A 24,308-nucleotide genomic window follows, 5' to 3' on the forward strand; every position below is an offset into this window, starting at 1 on the left:
CAGCCGCAGCTACTGGGGACAGATATTCCCTTTCTTCCAGGTTTACAGTATTCTCTCTGATTTAATCACCACATGGGATATTGAAGAATAGTCTCCAGGATATGGGAGAAAGTCTGTAATGTAAGCCTACTAGCTAAACAGATAAGAGGAAAATTACCAGGAAAAAAATCTTATTTTCCTCACCCCTACCGACCCCACACACAGAAGTTGAAGAACAGATGAGTTCTTTGTCTGGTTACCATGAAAACTAAAAGATGTATCTTTACCTCAGAGGAAATGATGTTATTCTCACACAATGAATAAGAAATGAGAGCTGCATGGTCCTACCTCAGCAACACAAAGCTGAGTCAAAAGAGAGTCTTTCTAAAACCCAGGCATGTGTGGATTCTAATCAGCTCTGTTTATAACGTATGATCATAGTTAATTGTTCATTAATTCCACCATGTCATTTGTTCAGAGATTATACCCTCCACATAATGAATGTTTTGGGGTACTCTCCAGCAGAGGAAATTAAAATAGATAATAGCTGTGATTTTAAATAGTCGTCTTAGCAATCTTAGGTTTGAATCCGTTGACCTAAACTAGTTTTTAAGAGGTTTCAAAACATCAAAAAATTGTCTACTCTCTTGAAAAAGCAGCAGCACATGTGTAAATCAGCATGCCTACAGAACTGATCCGTTTCTCTCTAGCACTGGGCCTCCCCCTGACAGCCACCTCCGTACAAAGCCTCCCCCTGCAGAGGATGGGAAGGTGGAGGGCTTCGAACCTCCAGGTGCATAATTCGCCCCCAGTTCAGCAGGCAGCCCAGCTTTTAGTTACTTGCAATTAGTATTAATACCATTGCAAATGCTGAACGAAATAATCACTAAAAGCAGACAGCATGAAATGCCTGTATTAATGATAATGGAGATGTTCATGTTTCACTCCTGGATTTAGGAAAACACTTTAGTAAATTAACTTACTTCACTTTACAAGATGAGACACACTTGTGCAATATCACAGAGAACATGCTCATCTGAATAACACAAATACTTAACTATTTTACTCCTTATTTGAGTCTCCAGAATCACAAATGTGTCGAGAATGACAGTACATGCTTAACTGCCATCATCATGGGCTCATATTTCTTTTCACATGCAGTCTTAGAGTAAATTGATCCGTAATAGTTTTCACAAGACTGAATTTGCCATAGGGCCATGATGTATTTAGAGGGCCGTCACAAAGAGAACAGTGTTAGTGATTGAAATGGCTACCTTTGCTCACAGCAACAAAACTGGGAAAACCCCACCAGATTACACAGAAATTATTTTAGGCATCCCTTATCGAATATAAATGACACATTGTAATAAGAATTTTCAGCTTTCCAAAACACTTGCAAAGAAATTAAAAAAAAAAGTTTAAATAAAATCCTTTGGTTCAACATGCCAAAAGAAAGTGACCGATTTTTTTCATTTTCAAAATTTAAATCAGCATTTTATGGGTTGTTTGGTTTGGTTTTTTTAAGAATGCGGTCATCTTGTTGTTGACTTAAGTACTTTGTTGAGCTTAAATCAAATTTGTGACTTTAAGCATATTAAACTCTGTATTTTTCAAATTAAGAAACTCTTATCTGAAAAAATTGTCCTGAATTAGTTGCTAGGCTTCGGCCAGTATGTTCCAAATTTACATTTGTTTGTGGCATACAAATAACTGCCCAAAGGAGAATTTATATACTTACGCTTTACATATTGGATTAATACCTTTGTAACACCAGCCATATAATGAGTTAATTAGCTGCTTAATAAGCATGATTAAATCAATAATATGACTGCAATTATCAGCTGTGACTTAGTGCTGCGTGGCCTTCCTTGCCTTATTTAAAGGACTTATCATTGTTCTCATCTTCGAGGTTTTCTCACTGTCCATTGTTTACTGATGCACAAATATTGATAACACAGGTTTAAAAAAAGCACCTATGAAGAAAACAATGTCTTTGAAATGTCAAATTTTTGAGTTAATCGGAATCCCCAATATTTCAATCTATTATTCAAGGTAAATGATGTCATCTGCAGCTCGCCGGTGCTCACACCCAACCTTGTTTGCACAGAGCTGGGATAACTGATAGCATTTCAGGATGGACCTTGTCTTCAAAAACTCACCCTCTTCTGATGGGGTAAGCACCATGGCCCCCATTCAACACATCACTTAAGACTGGACTCAGCTATAAGCACACAGTGCTCCCTCTGTACTCAACTGAATTACAAATACGCTTAAACTTAAGTGCACACTTAAGTACTTTGCTGGATTAGTGCCAGAATACTTAGCACTTTGGTCTAACCAGACCCATGACAACAGAAGCAAAGATATCGTGCAGGCTGCTTAGTCATTTGTGAGCTCTGAGAAACAACGGTGCACCTTTTTCTTGTCTGTTTTTCTGGCTGAAAGCAGAAGTAAAAATTAAATAAAGATTTCAAAACCAGAAGCTGCCCAAAATTTTTGTTCCCTGTCAGCTCAACACATAAAGCTGATCAGCCTATCTAGTTGCAAAATACTTTGCTTTCTGAAAACGGAAATCTGTGACTGCCACATAGCGTCATTTTTCCCTATGCATTTCAGCTAATACATCAGCTAATACAACAGCTAATACATCTTCTGCAGCTAGACGTTTTTAAAATCAAAGAAGAACCTTTCCTTGATCTAATGCAAAGGAACTTAGTTCTCTGGAGGGAAAGATTTATTTAACTCCCTCTTTCTGATGAGATAGGTAAGTTCCCCTCATTTTGCAGGCTATGCTACAAGTGGTTTATCATAGAATCATCGAATTGTTAAGGTTGGAAAAGACCCTTAAGATCACCAAGTCCAACCATTAACCTATCACTGCCAAGTCCACCACTAAACCATGTCCTCAAGCACCACGTCTACGCGTCTTTGAAATACCTCCAGGGATGGAGACTCAACCACTTCCCTGGGCAGCCTGTTCCAGTGCCTGAATACCCTTTCAGTGAAGAAGTTTTTTCCTAATATCCAACCTAAACCTCCCCTGGCACAGCTTGAGGCCGTTTCATCTTGTCCTATCACTTGTTACTAGGGAGAAGAGACCGACCCCCACCTCGCTACAACCTCCTTTCAGGTAGGTGTAGAGAGCAATAAGGTCTCCCCTCAGCCTCCTCTTCTCCAGACTAAACAACCCCAGCTCCCTCAGCTGCTCCTCCTAAGACTTGTTCTCTAGACCCTTCACCAACTTCGTTGCCCTTCTCTGGACACGCTCCAGCACCTCAATGTCCTTCTTGTAGTGAGGGGCCCAAAACTGAACACAGTACTCGAGGTGCGGCCTCACCAGTGCCGAGTACAGGGGCACTATCGCCTCCCTAGTCCTGCTGGCCACGCTATTCCTGATGCAAGCCAGGATGCCATTGGCCCTCTTGGCCACCTGAGCACACTGTTGGCTCATGTTCAGGCAGCTGTCAACCAACACTCCCAGGTCCTTTTCCGCCAGGCAGCTCTCCAGCCACTCCTCCCCAAGCCTGTAGTGTTGCATGGGGTTGTTGTGACCCAAGTGCAGGACCCGGCACTGAGCCTTGTTGAATCTCATGCAGTTGGCCCCAGCCCAACAATCCAGCCTGTCCAGGTCCCTCTGCAGGGCCTTCCTACCCTCCAGCAGATCAACACTCCTGCCCAGCTTGGTGTCATCTGCAAACTTACTGAGGGTGCACTCAATCCCCTCATCCAGATCATCAATGAAGATTTTGAACAGGACCGGCCCCAACACTGAGCCCTGGGGAACACCACTCGTGACCGGCCGCCAGCTGGATTCGACTCCATTCACCACCACTCTCTGGGCTTGGCCGTCCAGCCAGTTTTTAACCCAGCGCAGAGTGCACTTATCCAAGCTGTGAGGAGCCAGCTTCTCCAGGAGAATGCTGTGGGAGACCGTGTCAAAGGCCTTACTAAAGTCCAGGTAGACAACATCCACAGCCTTCCCCTCATCTACTAAGCGGGTCACCTTGTCATAGAAGGAGACCAGGTTAGTCAGAGCAGGACCTGCCTTTCATAAACCCATGCTGGCTGGGCCCGATCCCCCAGTTGTCCCGCACGTGCCGCGTAATGGCACTCAAGATGATCTGCTCCATGACCTTCCCCAGCACTGAGGTCAGGCTGACAGGCCTGTAGTTCCCCGGATCCTCCTTCTGACCCTTCTTGTAGACGGGCATCACATTTGCTAACTTCCAGTCATGTGGGACCTCCCCGGTTGACCAGGACTGCTGATAAATGATGGAGAGTAGCTTGGCAAGCTCCTCTGCCAGCTCCCTCAGTATCTTCGGGTGGATCCCATCTGGCCCCATGGCCCCTCATGCATGATCCCATCCAGGTGGAGGAGCAGGTCGGTGACTGTCACCTCTTCTTCAACAACTGGGAATTCATTCTGCATCCTATCTCCATCTCCCAGCTCAGGGGCCTGAAAACCCCGAGGATGACCAGTCTGACTATTAAAGACTGAGGCAAAGAAGGCATTAAGTACCTCAGCCTTCTCCTCATCCTTCGTGGCAATGTTTCCCTCTGCATCCAACAAAGAATGAAGATTCTCCCTGGCCCTCCTTTTGTCACTGATATATTTGTAAAAACATTTTTTGTTATCTTTAACGGCGGTTTGACTCCCTCCCACACACACTCCCATTGCATTTGGCAGCATCATTCAGGAAAGGCAACAATGCCATGGCCCACGGGTCAAACATTTTTAAAAGTCATTCCAAGTACAATGTAACTAGACTTAAAAGACATGCAGTATCTTTTTAAGTGAAATCTTAATGTTTGTAATACATCAGAATGGAAGAAAAATATTATCTAAAATACCAGCAGTATGTAACAATGCAAGGCTGAAGGACCAGCTTTCCTCCACGGACTTCATTGGACTGTTACTATGCAGTGCCAGAACAGCCAACAACAGAGTCTCCCACAAAATATAACTGCCCTTTTCTCATTACAGACAGAACTCTGAAATCCAGCATTATTATCACTGCTCTGCTATTAAACATTCCTGTTCTGCCATTTGCAAAAAGTGCATGTTGTCATTCTGAGGCTGGTTAATACACTCCCTCCAAGTTACCTCTGACCTTGTCCTCTCCTGCCACCACTCTTCCCCTGAGCGGCCATTAATATCTCTTCATCAAACAGCAGGGTGTATTCAAAACAAGGTTGCTACATATTAAACCTAAATGGTACTGCTAGAAAGTCCTCCCTAAAGCTATGCAGCTCTAATCTGTAACTGCCAACTGTAAGACCTATAGACAATTGCATTTATTGAGTCACAGTAACTGGCTACCCATGAAATAAAACTCATTCCAGGCAACCCTCATGCTAATACCACTTCATATATTCAATTTATGTTTGCATGAACAAAACTGTCCAAGAGGCAAAGGACTGAATATTCATCTGAACAATAAATGCATAAAATAACTAATATTAACAAAATCAACTGCTGCTAGTTAACATATATGTTTCTAAAAAAATAATAAAAACGCTATTTTGAATAACTAAAACAGACAAAACTGAACCCACAGGAAGACCTAATGTATTGCAAAGTTCCAGTCAGAAGCCTCCAAAAGCTCTGGCGGGGCTTTTGCTGACTAGCTTTGCAAGATCTGCCCCCGCTTCCCACCCAGTTTTATTTTTTGTCTTTGTCTATTTCCTTGATCTTTCATTAAGACACTGTTTAGTTTGAACATGAATGTAATCTTTATTTTCCTTTTGAGATATTACCTTTGCTCCTTTTTCAGGCAACTCTTTCAGACAACTATTTTCTAGGAACAGGCAGGCAAGCACAGGGAGCATGTCTTGAGAAAACTAGGACAGATATTCTGACTTGTCAAGAAAATGTGAGAAAATTTTACTGCAAATGAAAAAGAAACACACAAAAAGACATGAAGCTAATTTTTTTTTCACCCTTAAACTTTAGGAATTAAAAAACATTATATTTTGGTTATCAGACTGGTATTTTAGGGAACAATTGCTATTTTGTAGGCATAAATTAATTCCTCAACTTTGTACCAGAAATATCTTAAAACTGACAAGCCCTGATTAATTTGTGGTTACTTCTTTGTACGTGGACCTTGACAAAGCACTAGGCTACATATCCACGGTATAAATTCATGCAACCAGGTAATGGATAAGAGATCTCATCTTTTCAAGGACTTAATCAGATGCAATCTCTTGGATGTCCTCCAACCAATTAAATTCTCACCCTGCTATATAAAGCTAGAGGGTTTTTATCTTTTTGCCTACTTCAATGCCTGAATTTCTCCCCCTAACAAGCCAGCATCTCTCTCTGGGGAGGAGGGGTTCACAAGGACAACTGCAGTCCCACAGCAGCAATGCAATCAGAGCAGCAGCCCTGCAGGCAGCACTGTATTTGCTCGCTTGCAGTATGGCCAATGCTTGCAGGGAAAAGAGCCATCCCCTTAGCCACCTTATCAGCCATACATCACCTTTACTGCTCATAGAGCCGATCTGCACCAGACTGAAAGGACTGCAGGCCTCCCTGAACTCCGCGGGCTTTGAAGCCCAGTCCCCAGCAGAGACTGAATTTTTGCTGGCTTTGTCCTAATTCTGCTCCCTCCCCTCCTAGGTTTTATATACTGACTCAGCCTGGGCAAAACATTGTGGGTTAATAAGGAGCTCCTCAGAATGAGGGGTTCATCTCCCAGCAGCTAGTTACAGCCAAAATAAAACTAGACTTCTGGGTCAGCTACCCCAGTCTCTCCTCCTGTATCTTCCCTTTAATCACTGCTCCCATTTCAACATCAAGGCACTTTCTAATGCTTGCATTCCTTTTTTCTCATCTTCCTTCAAATTGACTTGTTTTAAAAGTGCACCAGCTTTGTTTGCTCATTTGCATTTGGTAGTAAACAAGGAGAAAGGGGCAGCGTTGCTGTTGGGAACAAAGGGCTACAATTTTGAACAGCTTCCCTGCGGATCTTGTTTGGTCACAGCATCTCTTGGCTTTCCAACCCAAGGCAGATTGTGCATGTGGCCTTTCAAGCTGAATTTATTGCATGTGTTCAGTGGTTCTTCTAATTGGACCTATGACTTGACCACAATTCAGTGAGTTTAGCTTCAAGGATAACAGGCACGTAGGTCAACAAGAAGATACATACAACATTATAAAATACACTACATTTAGCCATTTTAGATTAAACTCATGCACTTCTAAAACTCTGATTTTGACAATTTTCCTGTATATTGGGTGGGCTAAACAGAAACAATTTTGAAAGAGCTTTACAAAATCTTTGTAAACGTGTTTCTATCTGCAACTTAACTAGTATGATCAGTCATTATAAAACAGCCTTTAGCCAATAGCTTGGTATACTATATAAAAGAAAATTAATCTAAATAGCAGTAAATTGGATATTTGTACTGAATACCAAGGGCCATAATTAGAATTGTTACCACGCATACTTTCCTCTCCACCAAAAGCTTTTTGAAAAGCATACACTTCTTTAAAAACCACATTTCTCCTCCAGAATTATGGCAAGACAACAGCAAAAACGTTCCCGAGAGCTGCAGACACAGCCAATAGGTCACACACCAGGGCAGCACTGAGCAGCTCTGAGGTCATTGAAAAACTACAAACCCTGCATGGGCCTTACTTTGTAGCAATGGTCCTTATCCAGTGCATGCAAAATTTATTCTATATCAAGAACAGAAAAACAGACAGTGCTTTCCATTTGAAAAGAGATCCTTAAAACGCACGAGAAGAAAAATATGGAGATATTTTACAGACAGGAAAACCAGAGATTAAATAAACTGCTTAAGATCAAACTAGAAGAGTCAGTGGGAGAACCCCTTACCCTTTGTTTGTTGCTTGGATGACTTGGAAGTTTGCACACTTTTATCTTTAATGTGGGTAGCGTGTGCTGAGTGCGCAAAACATTTATTAAGCCTTCTTTAAGCATAACCAGACATTCTGATATTACAAAAAAGGTAGACAGGAAAATATCAGATAGGAACATCAAAAAACATACACTTTCCCATAACTGTTAAAAAGCGTTGGCTGTTCCTCAGGCTGCCCTACTTACAAACTTTGATTGTGCACCCACTGTCATGAGAGATGTTTTCCTCTCAACACCTTTTTAATCTTTTCAGACTGGTAGAAAAACAGCAGTCTTTAGTTATCAGAATTTTGATGTTTAACAGCTTCAAAGTGCTGGTGGTTTCAAATTAAATCAAGTGGTAGGAAAAACTAGGACTGCAGGTATCCAGTGCATTCACTGATTCTCCTTGAAGATGTTTTCTTTGCTTAGATGGTAAAAATGTAATAAAGGAAGCCTTTTCCACCCACTTCTCAGCAACATTTCACTATGGGATGTTTTAACTTTTCAGCATCTTGTGTAAGAAAAAGGAAACTGTCCACAGCCACCCTCCAGAACATACTATCTGCTACTGCCTGGCCAAAAAAAAGCCTTTTTTTGAGAGAGGCTTCCTCAGCACTACATTAAAATGCTGCATTTACTCACACATAGATTGAGGCTCTTTTTTAACTTGCTGCACCGTGAAGTGCTTAGTACATGTATCTCTCCTCTTGGGGGATCTTTCCCCTCAGGCATGGAGAGCACTCCAGGCTTATTCACCTGTGCTTACAGGTCTAGTAAGCAGTATATGTCTGAATAGTATCTGCATTAATTTTCCTACAGTCTGGGTGTGAAAAGATTAGCCTCAGCACCAGAAATGATTGCTAGATTCATACAAATCCAAAGGGGGCAGGAGAACAGGTTACAGGCTCAGATCACCCAGACACTGATATTTCCTCACAGGCCAATGGTAAATTCAGCTCATGGGGTGGTTGCAAATGCTAAACATTAAGCTAGTGATTAATGATGGGAAATGATTGCAATTTCAGAAATACCATGGTAGGGTCCAGAAGGAGTGGTGATGCAGTTATGGGAGAAAGAAAAAAGTTGTGTGCAAGAAAATAAAATTATTCAACCTGTGAATGCCTATATTTATAAGGTACTCTGATGACAACCCTGGAAAAATAGCTTGAAAGTTATACATAGCTAGCTACAGTCAGTGGCTCAGTTCCACCTTTGCCTTCTGGCAGTAAAATGCTCTGTAAACTCATGTTGGGAAGTAGACGGAATATCTATCCAGTGGATATTGCACAGCTCTGCTTTTCTACAGGTTCCCAGAGAACACTGGAGACCACCTCCAGAAGAGTAAGCTTGGGGACAACATACAGGACATGTCACTGGGAAGGACAACTGCCCAGCTAGCTGTGACAATCTTGCTTAACTGAAGGAAGTCAAGGACAGAGTTATTCTATGTTCTAACATTTAAAAGTAATCCCCCAGAAAATGAACTGATGTGCTGAACAGAAAGTGAAATCCACAACTGTATCTTCTACTAACACCAAATAGGGCAGGTAAAAGTATGGTTTGTTAGAGGGTATGGACAGGATAGCATCACTGTGGTTTCTCAATTTAATACTGCCTTTAAGGAAAGCTCTTTAGAATATGCAAATCCCTGTGCTCTAACTGAAAGGTAGATATCAACAACTGCACTGACTTGTGAATTTTTCTGAGCTTTGTGAACTCAGAACGTGATGCAGAAGTTGCTGATGATGCTGTCATTTGAAGAATTTCAAAAGAAAAATGGCAGAAGTTTGAAAAAGACCATTTAAGTTTTTGATCTGTTCTATCTAATTACTTGTTCTTTCAAATTATCTTTTCCTTTAAAAAAAATGATTTATAATTCAGAATCATACTGTATATTACATAAATGAAGAAACAAATTATCTATATACATCCACACAGTGCATACTTCTGAAAACACCGCTAACAGCTTTGTGGACAGCTTCTCCCTGAGGACCCAGACTGCCCAACAGCACTGGCAATGGGCTGCGCCTGGCTTTCCAGGAGCTGCTGCCTGGGAGCAAAGGGAACACGCTTCCTCTGAAGTTAACCCTCTTGCAGCACCACGCAACCTCTCCCCAGTGTAAGTGCTCCCTAACACAGATGGAGACTCACTGTGGGAAGCAGGGACACTTTGGAGATGCCTGACTCAGGGCTATGGATGGACTGGCGCAAAGCACACAGGTGGGGAGTCACAACCAAGTCTCTGATCACCACCTCCCCTCCTGCTCTTGCCCTGCACAAATACAAACTCACTCACATAGTACATGCATTACATCTATGTTTTGCTGTGTATAAATTCTTGTAGAGGGTATGAGTTTTTGTAGTCAGGCCAGACTCTTCAGCAATCAGAGCACAAAGATGCCATGCAAGCAGCTGTTTACAAGAGCACCATCCCCAGTTTGGCATATCACATTATCATTAGTAGAGAAGAGTATTTGTGTTACACCCCATGGTTACTCCTCAGTACTAGTGAACTACACGAGTACTTGAATTCAGATTGGTTACTAGTTGCTTGTAGTCTATCAGAGTTCAAGGACTTGCATAATCATGGTGCTTACTTTTAAAATATGATTGGCAAAAATATGAAGTGGCAAAACCAGCCACTTCAGCAGCTCCAGGAAATCCTTTCACGGCACTCAGAATTCAGCAACTACCTGTCTCCTCTCCTGACTTCCCTCCCAACTTTCTTCCTCCAGCAGAGCCTGGATACTTAATAACATCTTACTTCAAAAGGCAGAGGCCACATGGTTAAGGATAGGGCTGTAGCTCAGAGCTGAGCTGACAAGATTTCACAAAAAAAGGATATACTTTTCTGCTTTCAAAAATACCTTCCATACTCTACAAAAATACAAACAATTGACATATTATACCCTCATCCCATCTATGCAAACATACTTAAAGGGGTACTACAAATAAGTGTGGAATACATGAATGTAATTCAAGTTCATTTAGTGACCAGTGATTTTCCCTCAATATGCACCAAAACTGAGAACTGTTCAGAAACCTGCTCAGAATCTACAAACCACAATTTTCTATAAGCCATCATGGACTTCTTTGCAGAAAACAGGCAGTGATTTCCACTGACAGTGGATCAAGTATCAAAGTGACACATGCACCCCTTCCTTCACAAAGGAAGCAAGTGATAAAATCACAGTGGTTTTTTGTATTTACAAATTATTAATTCCATGAGTGAAGCACCAGGCACACCTGGGAGCCTGCCTGACTCCTGGTAGAGATGGAGTCACCAGAGACACCAAGTTTAACGCTATTGATGGAGATTTTGTTGAGGTAGCCTCCACCAGGCACTATGATATATGTCATGTTACTCCCATGAAATAAATGCAGACATTGTGTCTGTATAACTTTCATGACGGGGTAGTGGTTACCTGTTAAGGTACAGACCTTCATTTCCTGCTTGTGCTCATGAGCAGTCAGTGTGTTAACAGAGGCCTTGGATACTACCACTTTTATCAAGAAGTAGCTACTTCTATACAGTCCCATTAATTCCAGTTGGATAAATATGGAGTAGGATATATTCTGCATAAACTAGGATATCAGAAACGTAAGTGAACCTCTTCTACCCTGTACTTTTCTCTTTAATTATGAATGATTTTCAATGAGAAACTAGGAAGATAGGGAAATGAACACTTGAACTGAGATTTAAAATTGACACATAAACCATGATGGAACAAATATAATACATTAGACCCTTCAGCTGCCCAATAAGCTAAAATCCAAAACTGTGAATAAAACATAGCTGAACAACCAAAAAGTTAGGTAAAACACATCATTCAGGTCGTTAAAACAAACCATAAAAAGTTTTCTAAAATAAAGCTCAGATGAAGGTGACTATGCAGTACAATATGTCCTGTATCTTTCTGCAACTATAATATGGCTAAATAGGCAAAATAAAGTTTTAGTTCTGGTACATAATACAAAGGCATTAAACTGCTTGTGTACATCCCAGAGCACTAACAATCTCATGTGTGACAAATTCACATTACTAAACAGCCATAACTTTCTAAATAATGGAGAACTTCAGCTTATTGACAAAATTATGATTTTTTAAAAAATAAATACATCCCAGAGTGAATTTTCTTTTCAATTAGCAAAACAGGCATCTTACTTCAATCTAGTTCTCCTGTCCACATTAGTCTTACTTGAATAAATACTAAAGCAGCATACTGTTGGATTTCCCTTCCAAGTCACCATACAGTGATTTCAATCTCTATAAAAAATAAAAGCAAAAGCTGACCTCTTCCATGGAGATCGGTAACTAGCCACCTTGCAGAGCACTGGCCAACAAAGCGGAGCTCCACACAAATACCACAGTCAGGCAAACAGACATATAAGAAAGATTTTTTTTAGAAGTGTTATACGATCCCAAATATCCACCAGAGATGCCAGGGCCTGATCTGCAGAATGCCCAAAGCTCTCAGCTGAAGCTGCAGGGCTGGACGATACTCGATACCTTTGAAAATGAGGACATTGCTTTCACTTGTCTCACTTACATACACTGAATTATCCTCTGAAGACACCTATCTTTTTCCATTTAATATATAGGGCTATAGTCTAAGTTAGATAACTGAAGTCAGGAACAATGTGGGGCAGCTGTATTGTCTCAGTTGAGCTCATTACCTGAAAGGGCCCCCCCACACATCCCAGTTTAATGGGAAGGCATTATTTTGTAGAGTTGCTAAAAGGCCCAAGAGGTTTCCAACACTACAGGCACACTGATCAAACCCTTAAGGCCCAGTTCTCTATGCTTTTACAATGCAGTCCTGTGCTAGCCCTACTGCCTCAGTCAGAAAATCCCCGTTACCACTCTACCAGTGGCCTAAACAGCCATATAAATTACTGAATAGCAGCAAATCCAGCCCTTTATTGTCTGAACTTCCATTCAAATCAATGTGGGAATACATCACGCTTTGTATGGGAACTAAGTACTTTTTTTTAAATACAATTTACAAGTCAGACTTTTTTTTCTTCTCTATTGCTTTCCTCTACCTACATCACGTAAACCAAGAGCCTAGTTCTTACCCCCATTTGAGTCAAACTAGGTCTGATTGAGCCTAACACTCAATTTTAGCAGGTGCTCAGTCAGTTCCACTAGTCGACAAATATTTTGGCTCACAGTAACAAACATTTAGCAAATGGCCAAGGGGAATTGTATCAAAGTGAGCGCGATTTATCCTGAAGCCATCAATTCAGGCAAGTTAAGAGCTTGAAATTAGCACTGCTTTGACTTTTGGCACAGGGCTGGATATTCATAACTGCATAAAGAGATTTTTTTTTTCTTTAAATCACTGTTCACCAAACATCATCATTGAAATTCCGTTTGCTTCAAAAGCATCCATTTGCCCATAGAAGAGACATTTCCCCCTCCCCCTCATCTGTCCCCCAAAAACCAAATAAAACCCAGCCTGGGTAGAAAAAACAGAAGGATAAAAGACTCCATTAATACCAACCAGGTAGTTGAAACAGTATTGATTTACACTCACTGAGAGTCCAGCTCTAAATCTAGTCACTGAGCAATTTTCCTATAATGGCGAGGTCGCCCATTGTTAGTTCTCCTTCTTCCCCATCTCCTCCCACCACGAGCTGGTAACATTACGTATAAGGTAGTTTATAACCCAAACTGACATTTGCATAACAACTAATGGCCATCTGTTGTGATGGCACAATCCTCAGGCATCAAGAAGGTGAAGAGGAAAGGTGAACGTTCTAAACTTGCCTAAATAAAAATGTAAATGTATAGCAGTGCAAAAATTTTTCAGGGTTTATAAACAACAAAGTAACACTGAGCAGTGCCCACTTCAAGTGATGCTGTAGTGCTACCCACACAATACAATTCAATCTTTTCATTCCTTTGGGGGTCATCTTCAAAGAAGGAATTGTTTTTCCAGCTGAATAGAAACACTATTTCACCACCAAACCCCATGCTAGTAAGAATTCAACACTGCTAGTAGATATCCCATCCACCAGTGCCCCTAAGCATCTATCAAAAATATCTTTCAATTATTTAATTAGATTTGCCTCTGACAGAGCATCATGTCCAAAATCAAGGATATGACTGAAATTTTCATCGCACCTAGGAAGGATTCACTGATTACAATTTTTCCTTCAGGCCCTAAATCTACATGATCTTTTCATTTACCATAGCTCATGTTCCCAGATGTTAGAGCAACATCTGCCTGGTTTGTGCCTTAACACAAGTGAGTTAAGGAACAATCATTTGTGCCCAACCTATGTAGATTCTACTACTGTCAAGTTCAACCATTCAGAAACCATGAAACAGATCTCTCTAATCCTGAGATTTGTTTAAAAATCATGAAATTAAAAATTTTAAAAAACGGATGGGGATTTGTACTTGTTATGGGAGTTAAAAGCCTTGAAGCTCACAGTTCAAGCTTTACCTGACAATGGTAGACTTGCTTGCATGGGAAAACTGCACCAATTCCAACCCGAATTGCTTTTTAAAACCACAGGGCAATTCATTGCAGGAACATGTGTCTGTCAGAGAAAGAATTATTCCTGTTTTCCTTAAACCTGCTTAATTATCGCCATGAACCAAACTGAAGAAAACCACTTGCACTGAAGCTGGTCTGCACACAACCCTTTGCTCAGGTTAATTGCGTGGGTGCAGATGGTGAATTTTTTCAACCTCCTGAGACTTGTACTGAAACCTTGACACAGCTGAGATCCATAAAACATTTGACAGTCCCAAGAGAGCTGAGGGGAAAGGAAACAGTGGGAGTTTCCCAGCTAGGATATGATGATGCCCTCCTGGGGTCTTGCTGCCCCTGGGAGGTGTTTCCAGCTCTGCTACCTTGGGCAGTCCAAGCTGTCTCCCACAGGCCCTCGCAGCTGGGAGCAGAGCCCAGGTCAGAAAACACACAAGCTCCTCGAAGCCACATGAACAGCCACACACCTACAGGTTGATCGTTCCTGACACAGCATTTCAATTTATACCCATTATGAAATTGCAGGGCAATTTTTCCAGCATACCTGAAAGTTAAGTAAAACCTTCAAACACTGTGAGCCTTCTGATGAAATTACCAGGATTTGTGACATTGGCATCCATTACTTTCCCTGCTGCCCACAAGTTTGCAGCAGCAGAGGATATGACAGCAACAGCCTTTAACATCTCAGAGATGGCAGCATCCAGGCTTTGCATTATGATCAAACTATTCTGTGTTCCCAAAGAACATGCTAGCTCCTGAGCACTACATGCAAATGGAAACCATTCCAGTCCTACTGAATATTGCATAAAACAAATCATTGAGTATGTGCCAAGACCTGCCCTTCTCTTCTACTATGTACTGAACCGAGAACACAGGAAAAAAAATTCAGAGATTTCACCTTTATTTTAGGAATGGCACTGACTAAGCAACTAAATTATTTCCAGACATTATTAGGATAAACCATTTCTACTTTTCACTAACCAAACTGTGCATGACAGAGCCACACTATAAGGAATCAAGCAGGCCATCCTATCAATCACTTATTGTTAAGGGTAGGTTAGCTTGTTCTGTGATACCATTTAAGGCTCAGGTCTGCCCTTGGGTGTACTCAAACTATTTGCAGTGTAGGACACTGCATAACCATCCAGAGGCAGAACTGCTTGAAGCTGTAATATAAACTTGAACAGAATAAACGGGAAACCTGTATAATGCAGACCCTTCACTGTACTCACTTCACTTGCTGGCCCCATCCCTTCCTCTTACATGACTTCAACTATTTTAAGCACTGAACCTTTAGAAATGTCTTGAATTCAGACAAACAGAAAGAGCATGTTGGACCCATAGGGCACAGAAGCACAGCGTCTCTACAGAGCTAAGTGCGGCAATTGGAAAATAACTCACCTTGAAATTAAACGGGATTGGATATAATACAGGGTTGTGTTTTGTGTATATTTTTAAAAAGGTCATTTCTCTCGTACAAGTATCGAAGTAAGCCTTAACAGAAACATTATTACACCGTAAATTGCTTAACCAGTCAAAAGTGGTGAAATATTACCCTCAGACTGCAATCTTCAAACTAAATAGGAACATAAATCAGCATGACTGTTGCTGGTATCATCAAGTCTAGGACACTGGGTGCTCCCACCAGCCTTACTTTCTAACCATTGGCTGCCTTGGTCTCCTTACTGTATAAATTATCCAGAAACGCTAGCACTTTCTGTTGTTCCAATGTGATTGGAAGACCCTAAAGGATATTTCTGTATACTGCTTAAGCAAAGGGTTAGCTTTGTGCAGTATCATGTGATCAACAAAAAAAACCCCGAGTACTGCTTGCTTGTGGGTGGTGCAGAGGAACAAGAAGTGACTCACAACTCATAGTGGAAAAATTGGGGGGAAAATGTTTTAAATAGTCAGGAAAGTACAAAATGGCAAACCACAATTATTGGACTTCCTACGCCCTATGTACTGGATAGCAAAACCATGTCTTTGCTATGAGAAAATGATGCCCAAATGTAAAAATGTTAAGTGAAGCAATTGCTGCTTTTTGCTCCATTCTCGTAGTAGAGAGAGCCTCTACATGCCCTGAATCTGCAAAGACCTAAGGAAACCCCAAAACAAACTGGAATAAGCTACCAAATTCCACTGTGACATGAAGGGGTTGGGTGGGGGGCTACGGCCCGAAAAAGCCTTTGATGGAGCAAAAGCTCTCTATTTTATCTCATTCTTAAGATGCAGAAATAAAACACTGAAAAAAAAATCCATACATTTGAGATTAATAGACTGATATTTATCCATGTGCCACTCTGGTTGCTAAGAGATTTCCTTTCTACAGCACTATGTTGTATAAACAATAAAGCATTTTTGTCCACAAAGCAATTGTCTCACCTCACTGAATCAAGAGCCTCTCACTGCCACATCCCTTCTATATTGTTCTAATTACAAACTGTGAGAAAGCACCCTCACACAAAGACAGTATATGGGTATGGTTGGGCACGCTATTGTTAAACTTGAGCACATTAAGTACAACGTGGGCTTCCTGCATCATGAGTAGAGTTAGCTGAGAGACTATACATTTTAGCTCACAAGCCATAGGAAAATATGGGTTGACAGACCAGCTCCTAAAATTCTTATCTGCCGTAATCAATTTCAGCTGGGGGGAAAAAAACCCCACCGATAGCTACATTACAGACCTGCACATAACCTAAACAGCAGACAAGAAAAACATTACTAATTCAGGCCAGTTTCAAACAGCAGCACCTCAAAACTAGCCCAAAAGGCAGAATCTTATTTTCACGCTTTCCTTTATATTGGCAGATGTATGGATACATTCACACAGAAAAAAATACGTACAGTTAACATGCTGCAGTATATTCGCTGCAGCCATCTAAACGGTCTCCTAAAGTGCTCACCAGAACAGAAGGCAGTGGGTTTCTTAGTGCTTTTCGTTATGTATAGTACTGCCATGGCAGAGAAAAAAAGAGAAAAGGGCAGGGAAATGCTGACTCTCACCCAACCAAAAGATGCACATATGTTAGTGGAAATCTACATGTCATTTAGGAAGCACATGCACCGCTTCTCTGAGCATATGAAGATTATCCAGTTCCCCCTTAGGGGGATTTCACAAAGGCACACAGAAATACTACATTCCCAGGTTTCTGTTAAGACAACTGGCTTCTTGATATGTTCTTGAAAAATTATAATAAATTACAGCCAAAGACAAGAAATCATGGCAGGGCCTTATTCCTATGGAGCAGAGTACAAGGTGTCATTTTTAAGGACATATCCACAGAGCTGCCAAAGTGGCTGGCCTCTTTATCTGTCATTATGCCACAAACCATAACTATTTTGCTGTATACCTTAGAGAGAAACAGTAAGACTGGAATCACACAGAAGCTCCTGAACTGAACAATGAGCAATGCAGTGCCTGCTGAATTTTTCAGTTCCTAGTGTGCTGGAGGGTTTTCTGCAGCTAAGACAAATCTACAGCAGAGAAAAATCAGGCTCTGTGATCTCAGTCACATATTTCCCTAACAAAAGAAAGTTGTTAATAACAAATTGTTACAGCTCAATTCTATAAAACAGCTCACCCTTAGGAAAAAAGAGAAACACTGAAACACCTTATTTCTGTAACATTATCCCAAAAATGGATGTTTCAGAAGCCAAACATGTGACACAGTCCCAACACAAAGAAAAAAAAAAATCTGCCTCCACACACATCCCTTTTAAGTACATGTATGTAAGGCTAAACTATTATGCTGTTAAACCCATGAGAAAGCTCAGCATTTAACCTCACATCATGGTTACAAACTATTTTCAACTCACAGACAGTTTGCATATCATGGTAACACAAGTGATTTATCTGGGAAATGAATGCACACCTTCTGCATCTTCACTGCAATCAACTAATATCCAATTAAACATTCAATTGCTTTGCAAACCCCACAGCCGTGGTTATCAATGCTATTTTACAACGTTAACAAATTACTCCGACAGTTACAAAGTTACACGCAAGAACAAGCTTTGATACTTCAATTGCAAGGTAAGAAAATTAAAACAAAAGAATCCCTGTCAGAATTTGGCACAGATCTAGATACCTTTTTCTTCCGATCCCGGGATCTTTTCCTGTGTTTTCTTTTTTTCTCAGTTTCTTCATCAGCATTAATTTCTAAATCCCTGTTTTTCTTTAACTGTGATGCTGCGTGAGCCATAATGCATTAAAAATCCTTTACAACAATGCTCCCTTGTAAAAGGTGATTTCCTCGGGCACCTTTAGCCAGCCCTTACAGCAAATGTTCCAGTGATTGGAAGGAAATCTGTGACCAGAGCCAGGAACACATTCAGGATTCAGAGATCTCACAGAAGCTTGCAGTCACTACAAAAATACATAGTTGCAGATTTCTTCCTATACCTTTCTGTACCTGAACCTTTATAAAACAGTGCAGCCATCGTAACGCATTTAACGTAATGAAAAAGACAGCTGGGACAGAGAAAGCTGTATTATGGCTGTATCCCCTGCCACCAGCTGGAAGTGTCTAAGTGACTCCACTGAAGGGGGAATGCTGAAAAGGAGCGCTTTCTATTAAAAAAAATTCCAGAACAATAACATATGCTGTATTGTATTTTCTGCACTAATCCTAAAGCATGTTTTTAAAACCTATTAAAAAATGCAGTGTTAATGATGTACATTTCTCAGCTAGTTTTGTATGGTAAGCCATTTAACCTATAATGAAATGGAGCAGCTCCTACTTTAGGTTAACTGCTGATGGTGACAAAAAATAAAATAAAAATTTCTTTTTACCATGGAGACCCTGACTGCATTATGTAGAAAACAATGCATGCATTGCCATATCTTGACAGTGTGTCCTTTATACCCATTTTTCAATTCCACTACATTTTGTGAGAGAGGATTACAGAAAGCCCTGTTGTCTTTTTTCCTTTTTTTTTTTAAACATACTTATTACAACACATCATACAGAAAGAAAGATGCGATCGCACTGGTGTGTGAAACAGGCATTTAATTCATGGGAGATTTCCTGGCACTGTTCTTTTACGTGGTCATAAAGGGAAATCGGCACTATTTCCATGTAGTTGGAAATGTACTTTTAGTCTTTTATGTCAAGGCTTGCTTCAATCATCTTACTATTTTTGCCACCTGAGTCCTCAATGACTGCAGCTTTTGAATATTCATCATGGGAGGTAAAATAGCAGCAGTATTAAGGCCTGCAGGAGGATCTTTTACTAGGATGAACACAGAGCAAGCATCTAGTAAATAAGGAACCATATTTTTGCTACACAAATATGAACAATCAGCAGCTTGCCTCGAGATTGCTGTTTTTAACCTTTCCCAGTATTCCTAGTAGAATACTTTGCAGAAATGAAGATTAGCATTTTAAGGCAGTCTGATTTCTTCCAGATAAGAACCAAAAGTCTCCACAAGTGAAACCAGGGTATTTTACATGATACTAGCATTTCTTTCCAGAAGGAATAAACAGAATTTGCTGTAATAAAGTTAAATTTAAATTTGAAGTGCAGTTAGCCAAATCATATTGAATCTTCGGAGTGCAGCATAAAATCCAGAGAGGTCTCATGAGGTTGTAAGTATTCTTCCCCTGAACTTGAGAGGCGTTTTCTGAATCCGGGTTGCTGGGGTCCAGTAAGTGACATGCATCCATTGCTTCAGTTTTCACATAACATGGCTAAAAGTAAAATAACCTTTTAAACCTCCAAAACAGAAACTACTTTGAACACACTCTATGTTGTCCAAAAGGCAGCACATAGTGCACTGCTTGTCTCCTGCTCACAGGCTAACAAACAAAGTTTAAAAAGCTGTTTATCTTGGAATGACTTTTAAGAAATGCTCAAGGATGGAGACCACAGTTATGTGACCTTAGGGACCTTTCTTCCTGATGCAGTAAAATCACAGGTTCCTGTTTGTATCCAAAACTCCCTGTACCTACACACCACCATGTATCTCTCCCTACTCCTCCTCCACTTCTGAAAGACTTCTGAAGACTCATATAATGCTGCCTTTGGAAAGTTGTGGAAAGAGGAATGTCGCACTTGAGCAATGCCTGGTTTTGAACCAGAAGCAGTAAATTCCCACTTCTCTGTGTGCTATAGAAGTTTGAATAAACGTATTTCTATTTTTAAACATGCAAAGAGTATACTCAAAGGACGCCCAGAGCATGCTTTCAACTGTAAGGCATAACTGCGAGCAGTCAAAGGCCACATTCAGGCAGGTATCTGGGTTTCGGCCCAGCTCTACAGTGAAGCACAGGGCTGCAGTGAAGGACTCTATTGTACCACAGGAGCCCTACTGGAGAGGGGAACTGGGCGAAGTTACTGATTTAAGGGGGCTGGAGAAGGTATCTCAAGAAGGCTGGTGGAGAAACTATCAAGTTTTGGCGGGAAATGGAAGACTGCCTTGTGCCTATTTAAAAAAAAAAAGAAAAAAAAAAAAGGGGGGGGGGGGGGCGGGGGCAAAGAAAAAGCACCCAAGGCTTCACTTTCTAGCTCACAAGCTGCCCGCATGACCTTGGCAGTTATTCTCTCTGAAGCTCAGTTCTTTCTCCGTAAAATAAAGTTGACATTAGTTCCCCTGTCTGACAGAACACAGTTATTAGCAGGGAAGTGCTTAGAAAATACAGCAGGACCAGAACTGACAATGGATTCAACAAAATTCAGTAGAGATGGATCCCTCTTATTTCCAGCACATTTCCATCTGGATTTGTAAGACTCAAGAGCCTTTGCCTTAGGAAACCAACTTCTTATTCGAGCCACAAATGAAGTGAATGCTAGCTAATCCTCTGACATTCTGTAAACCTTTTAACCATACTAGCCTGTAAGTTATGCCTAAACAGCTTCATTAAATAGAAATACAAATAATGTATTATAAAATGTTATATGTTTAAAACTCTCAAGGCATACTTTTTAAAACTTTGGCACAGAGAATAATATGCACATATGCAGTTTAAAAGCCCTAATGCCACCTTATGCACAGGCCATATTCTATGCAGGTAGAAAGCAGTCCAAGCTTTTATTAATGAGAATAATTCTAACAGATAAGGATAATAAGTGAACTCACCCAATCCCTTGAGATACGCTAAGTGCAAGGATTTTATCTGTCAGCCAAGCCTGTTTCATCCCAAGTATCTTTTCAGCTAATTAACCAACTGGACCAAACATGTAGATGTTTTTATTATGTGGATTACAATCCCTGCTTGAACTGCAGAGTCCAAACTCCTCCTGAATTAGATTTCAGGAAGAAAAAATGCCTTTTCAAGCTAGGATTTTGTGGGGAAAAAAAAAAAAAAAGATCCTTTATAGTTGGAGCAATGCTACAGAGATTTTGTGTACCTTGGAGGCTGGAACAGTCTCAAACAGAAAAGAGGTTACAAAAAAGGTGTGAGTAAAAGATTCAGACCCCTGTCTAAAAGAGACTGTATATGTACAACTTCGGCTTTTGGGGAAATAGTGAACTGGGATCATTCACTGGAAGGTGATAGGGCACTGCCAGATAAAAGTTGGATGAAGCGTGAAGGTTTTCATGCCATGTCATAACTCACTTCAGGGGAATTAGGTACTGGAAAACTTCATCAAGTGCTTCTTTTCAGACTTCAGTAAAATAATTAAGCTATTTGATTTCACCCTTAATTACAAAGTTAATGAAATGCCAATGAGTGTTACAGCACAATCCATAGGGTCCTGATAAAGTTAGGGAGAATGATAAACTGTATCTTATTTGAACAATGGGAAATTTACACTTTCTGTTAGTGCAAGGATAACGTCTGCTTAGCTTCATCTACTCACAAAGTCGTTATAATGGTTGGGAATTTATTCTATCAACTTGAAAGTGAAGTGTGTCATTCGGTTTAGTTTAAGCTGCTGGTCTCACTGTTAAAACTAGATTCAAGAGAGACTGCAAAATGGCATTAGCACACAACGCTGAGACAGATCTTGAAAAACCAGAAGAAGTTATAGGGGGGAAAAGTGTTTGCGATCTAATTATTGGAGTTAATTTATCAATTAGTCAGCAGCTTATGGAGCAAAGATGGTACCATCACTTTCACATTTATTTTAAATAATTATGCACCACAAGAAAAAAAGATGAGACAGTCATGAAAATATTGGTTTACTAAAAATATGCCAAAAAATAGATCTATGAAAATCCAAGCTCTTTTAGGGAAGATGGAACACCATAGAAACATCCAATATTTACACCACTATGGATCAAAAAAGGCTTATATTCACACACAGTGCTAGAAGGTCACTATAACAACTCTTACTGGTAAACAAAGTACGTTTACATTTTCCCAAAGATGAAAAGAAGCGATATAGATAGAACAGAAAGAGCAGAGAGCAAAGGAAAGGAAAACACATGAAGAAAAATAAAGCCAATTCTTGTTAGGTTACTCAAATTCTAAATTTCCAAGTTATATTACACAGAACAGACGATAAAAGGGTGAAGGGGAGTCTATCTTTCTGCCGCTATAGCTCTGGATTATTTTGTTGAGAAAATCACTGGAAGTGAGAAGAAAAAGAGAAGAAAGAAGAACAAGATGTACTAGAAATAAGGGCAATATTGATTTACCAATTCATGCAAATAACACTTCGGGAGAAGGCTAAGCCAAAGAAATAAGAGTTCATGTTTTAAAAAAAAAAAATGCTATGTAAAGCTTGGTTAAATCATAAAAGAACCCTTCAAAGGAGTCTCATAAGATTCGTCTGCTCACACGTTAGACTAGCAGGCCTTGTGTCTCAAAAACAAAAGAAAAAACAAGGCAAACAAACAAGATTAAAAGCTTATTTAGCATCTAGTTTTACTTTTATCTTCTTTTTACACATCTGATGTCAGGGCAAGATGGACCCATCTCCAAAAATGCAGAAAATCGAGGTCACTAAGTAGCAAATGAATGGTAAATACGAGCAGTTAAGGCTTGTTTTGCCCTTCTGTTTTGTTGCATTGAGTTTCTCCCCCCCTCATCTCTTTTAGCAGAATTCTGCTTTGGCAATAACAACCCCAGAGAAACTCTGAGGAAACATGACAAAGTCAGAAGGGGATGCATGCACTACACAGAGAGAAGGAAATATCTAAATTGCATTTTATAGACCACTTCTGTAGTGCTTACCCCTTAACTTCTTTGAACTTACAGTATAAAATTTGGAATATTTTTTAATTAAATTTTATTTCTAATCTGACTTTTTAAGGCACAACAGCTTAAAAAATAAAGCTTTGGAAATGACACAAATTCAGAGATGCAGTGATAATGGCCAGATATTTGAAGCTGAGGGTATTTGTACTGTCCTACCAAGAGGCTGACTACTTCTTAAATGATCCTGCTGCCCTCACTGGAAATTTAAGTATAAATGGTAACAATTGTAAGTGTACAAAAAAAACCCAAAACAACAACAAAAACAAATAAACAAACAAAAAACCCAAAAAAAACCCACTCCAAAAACCCTCGAAACACCCAAAAACACCCACACAGAAAACAGTCATGGAATATGCTTTTCACTAAGCACTCTCCAGACACATCATCTTCCTTCTGAGCTCAAACAAGTTCAAAGCAACAGTCACATTCAAGCTCGCAGAATTAAGTGCAAAATTACTATTCCTCTATGCAGGGGTGAGACAGTTTGGCTTAACTGATGAAGTTATACCTCCTGCAGTCCAGCATAGTCCCAATACGAGGATGGCTGACATGTCTGTGAATTCGTCACTGACTTCCAGTTTGAGGCACGACATTTAAAAAAGACAACTACCGATTTTGGTTTGCCTTTAAGACTTACATTGTAAATCAAGACCGTTCAAAAGCTGACTCAAAGCTCACTCAACCCATGGCCTCAGGGACATAGAAAAAGGGACAATAAATCTTCAACTGTCCCCAGCCACCACACAGGCATGGTAAATCTGCCTGCAAACAAACTGGGAAAGGGAAACAACATGCTCATCCACCAG

The 24,308-nt window shown here is 40.3% G+C and overlaps 1 protein-coding gene across 1 annotated transcript in view; it reads right to left on the bottom strand.

Moving 5' to 3' along the window:
* ANK3 (ankyrin 3) overlaps positions 1–18,558 on the bottom strand; it is a gene marked incomplete at its 5' end in the record, with an annotated part of 212,243 nt that extends 193,685 nt beyond the window's left edge. Inside the window, one exon of the mRNA XM_082309097.1 lies at positions 18,445–18,558. Coding sequence (XP_082165223.1) covers positions 18,445–18,558 — 114 coding nt within the window. The remainder of the gene's footprint in view (positions 1–18,444) is intronic.
* Between the last annotated feature and the right edge of the window lie 5,750 nt (positions 18,559–24,308).

This window comes from Platalea leucorodia (assembly GCF_965183815.1).
Source record: "Platalea leucorodia genome assembly, chromosome: 4".
Lineage (NCBI taxonomy): Eukaryota > Metazoa > Chordata > Aves > Pelecaniformes > Threskiornithidae > Platalea > Platalea leucorodia.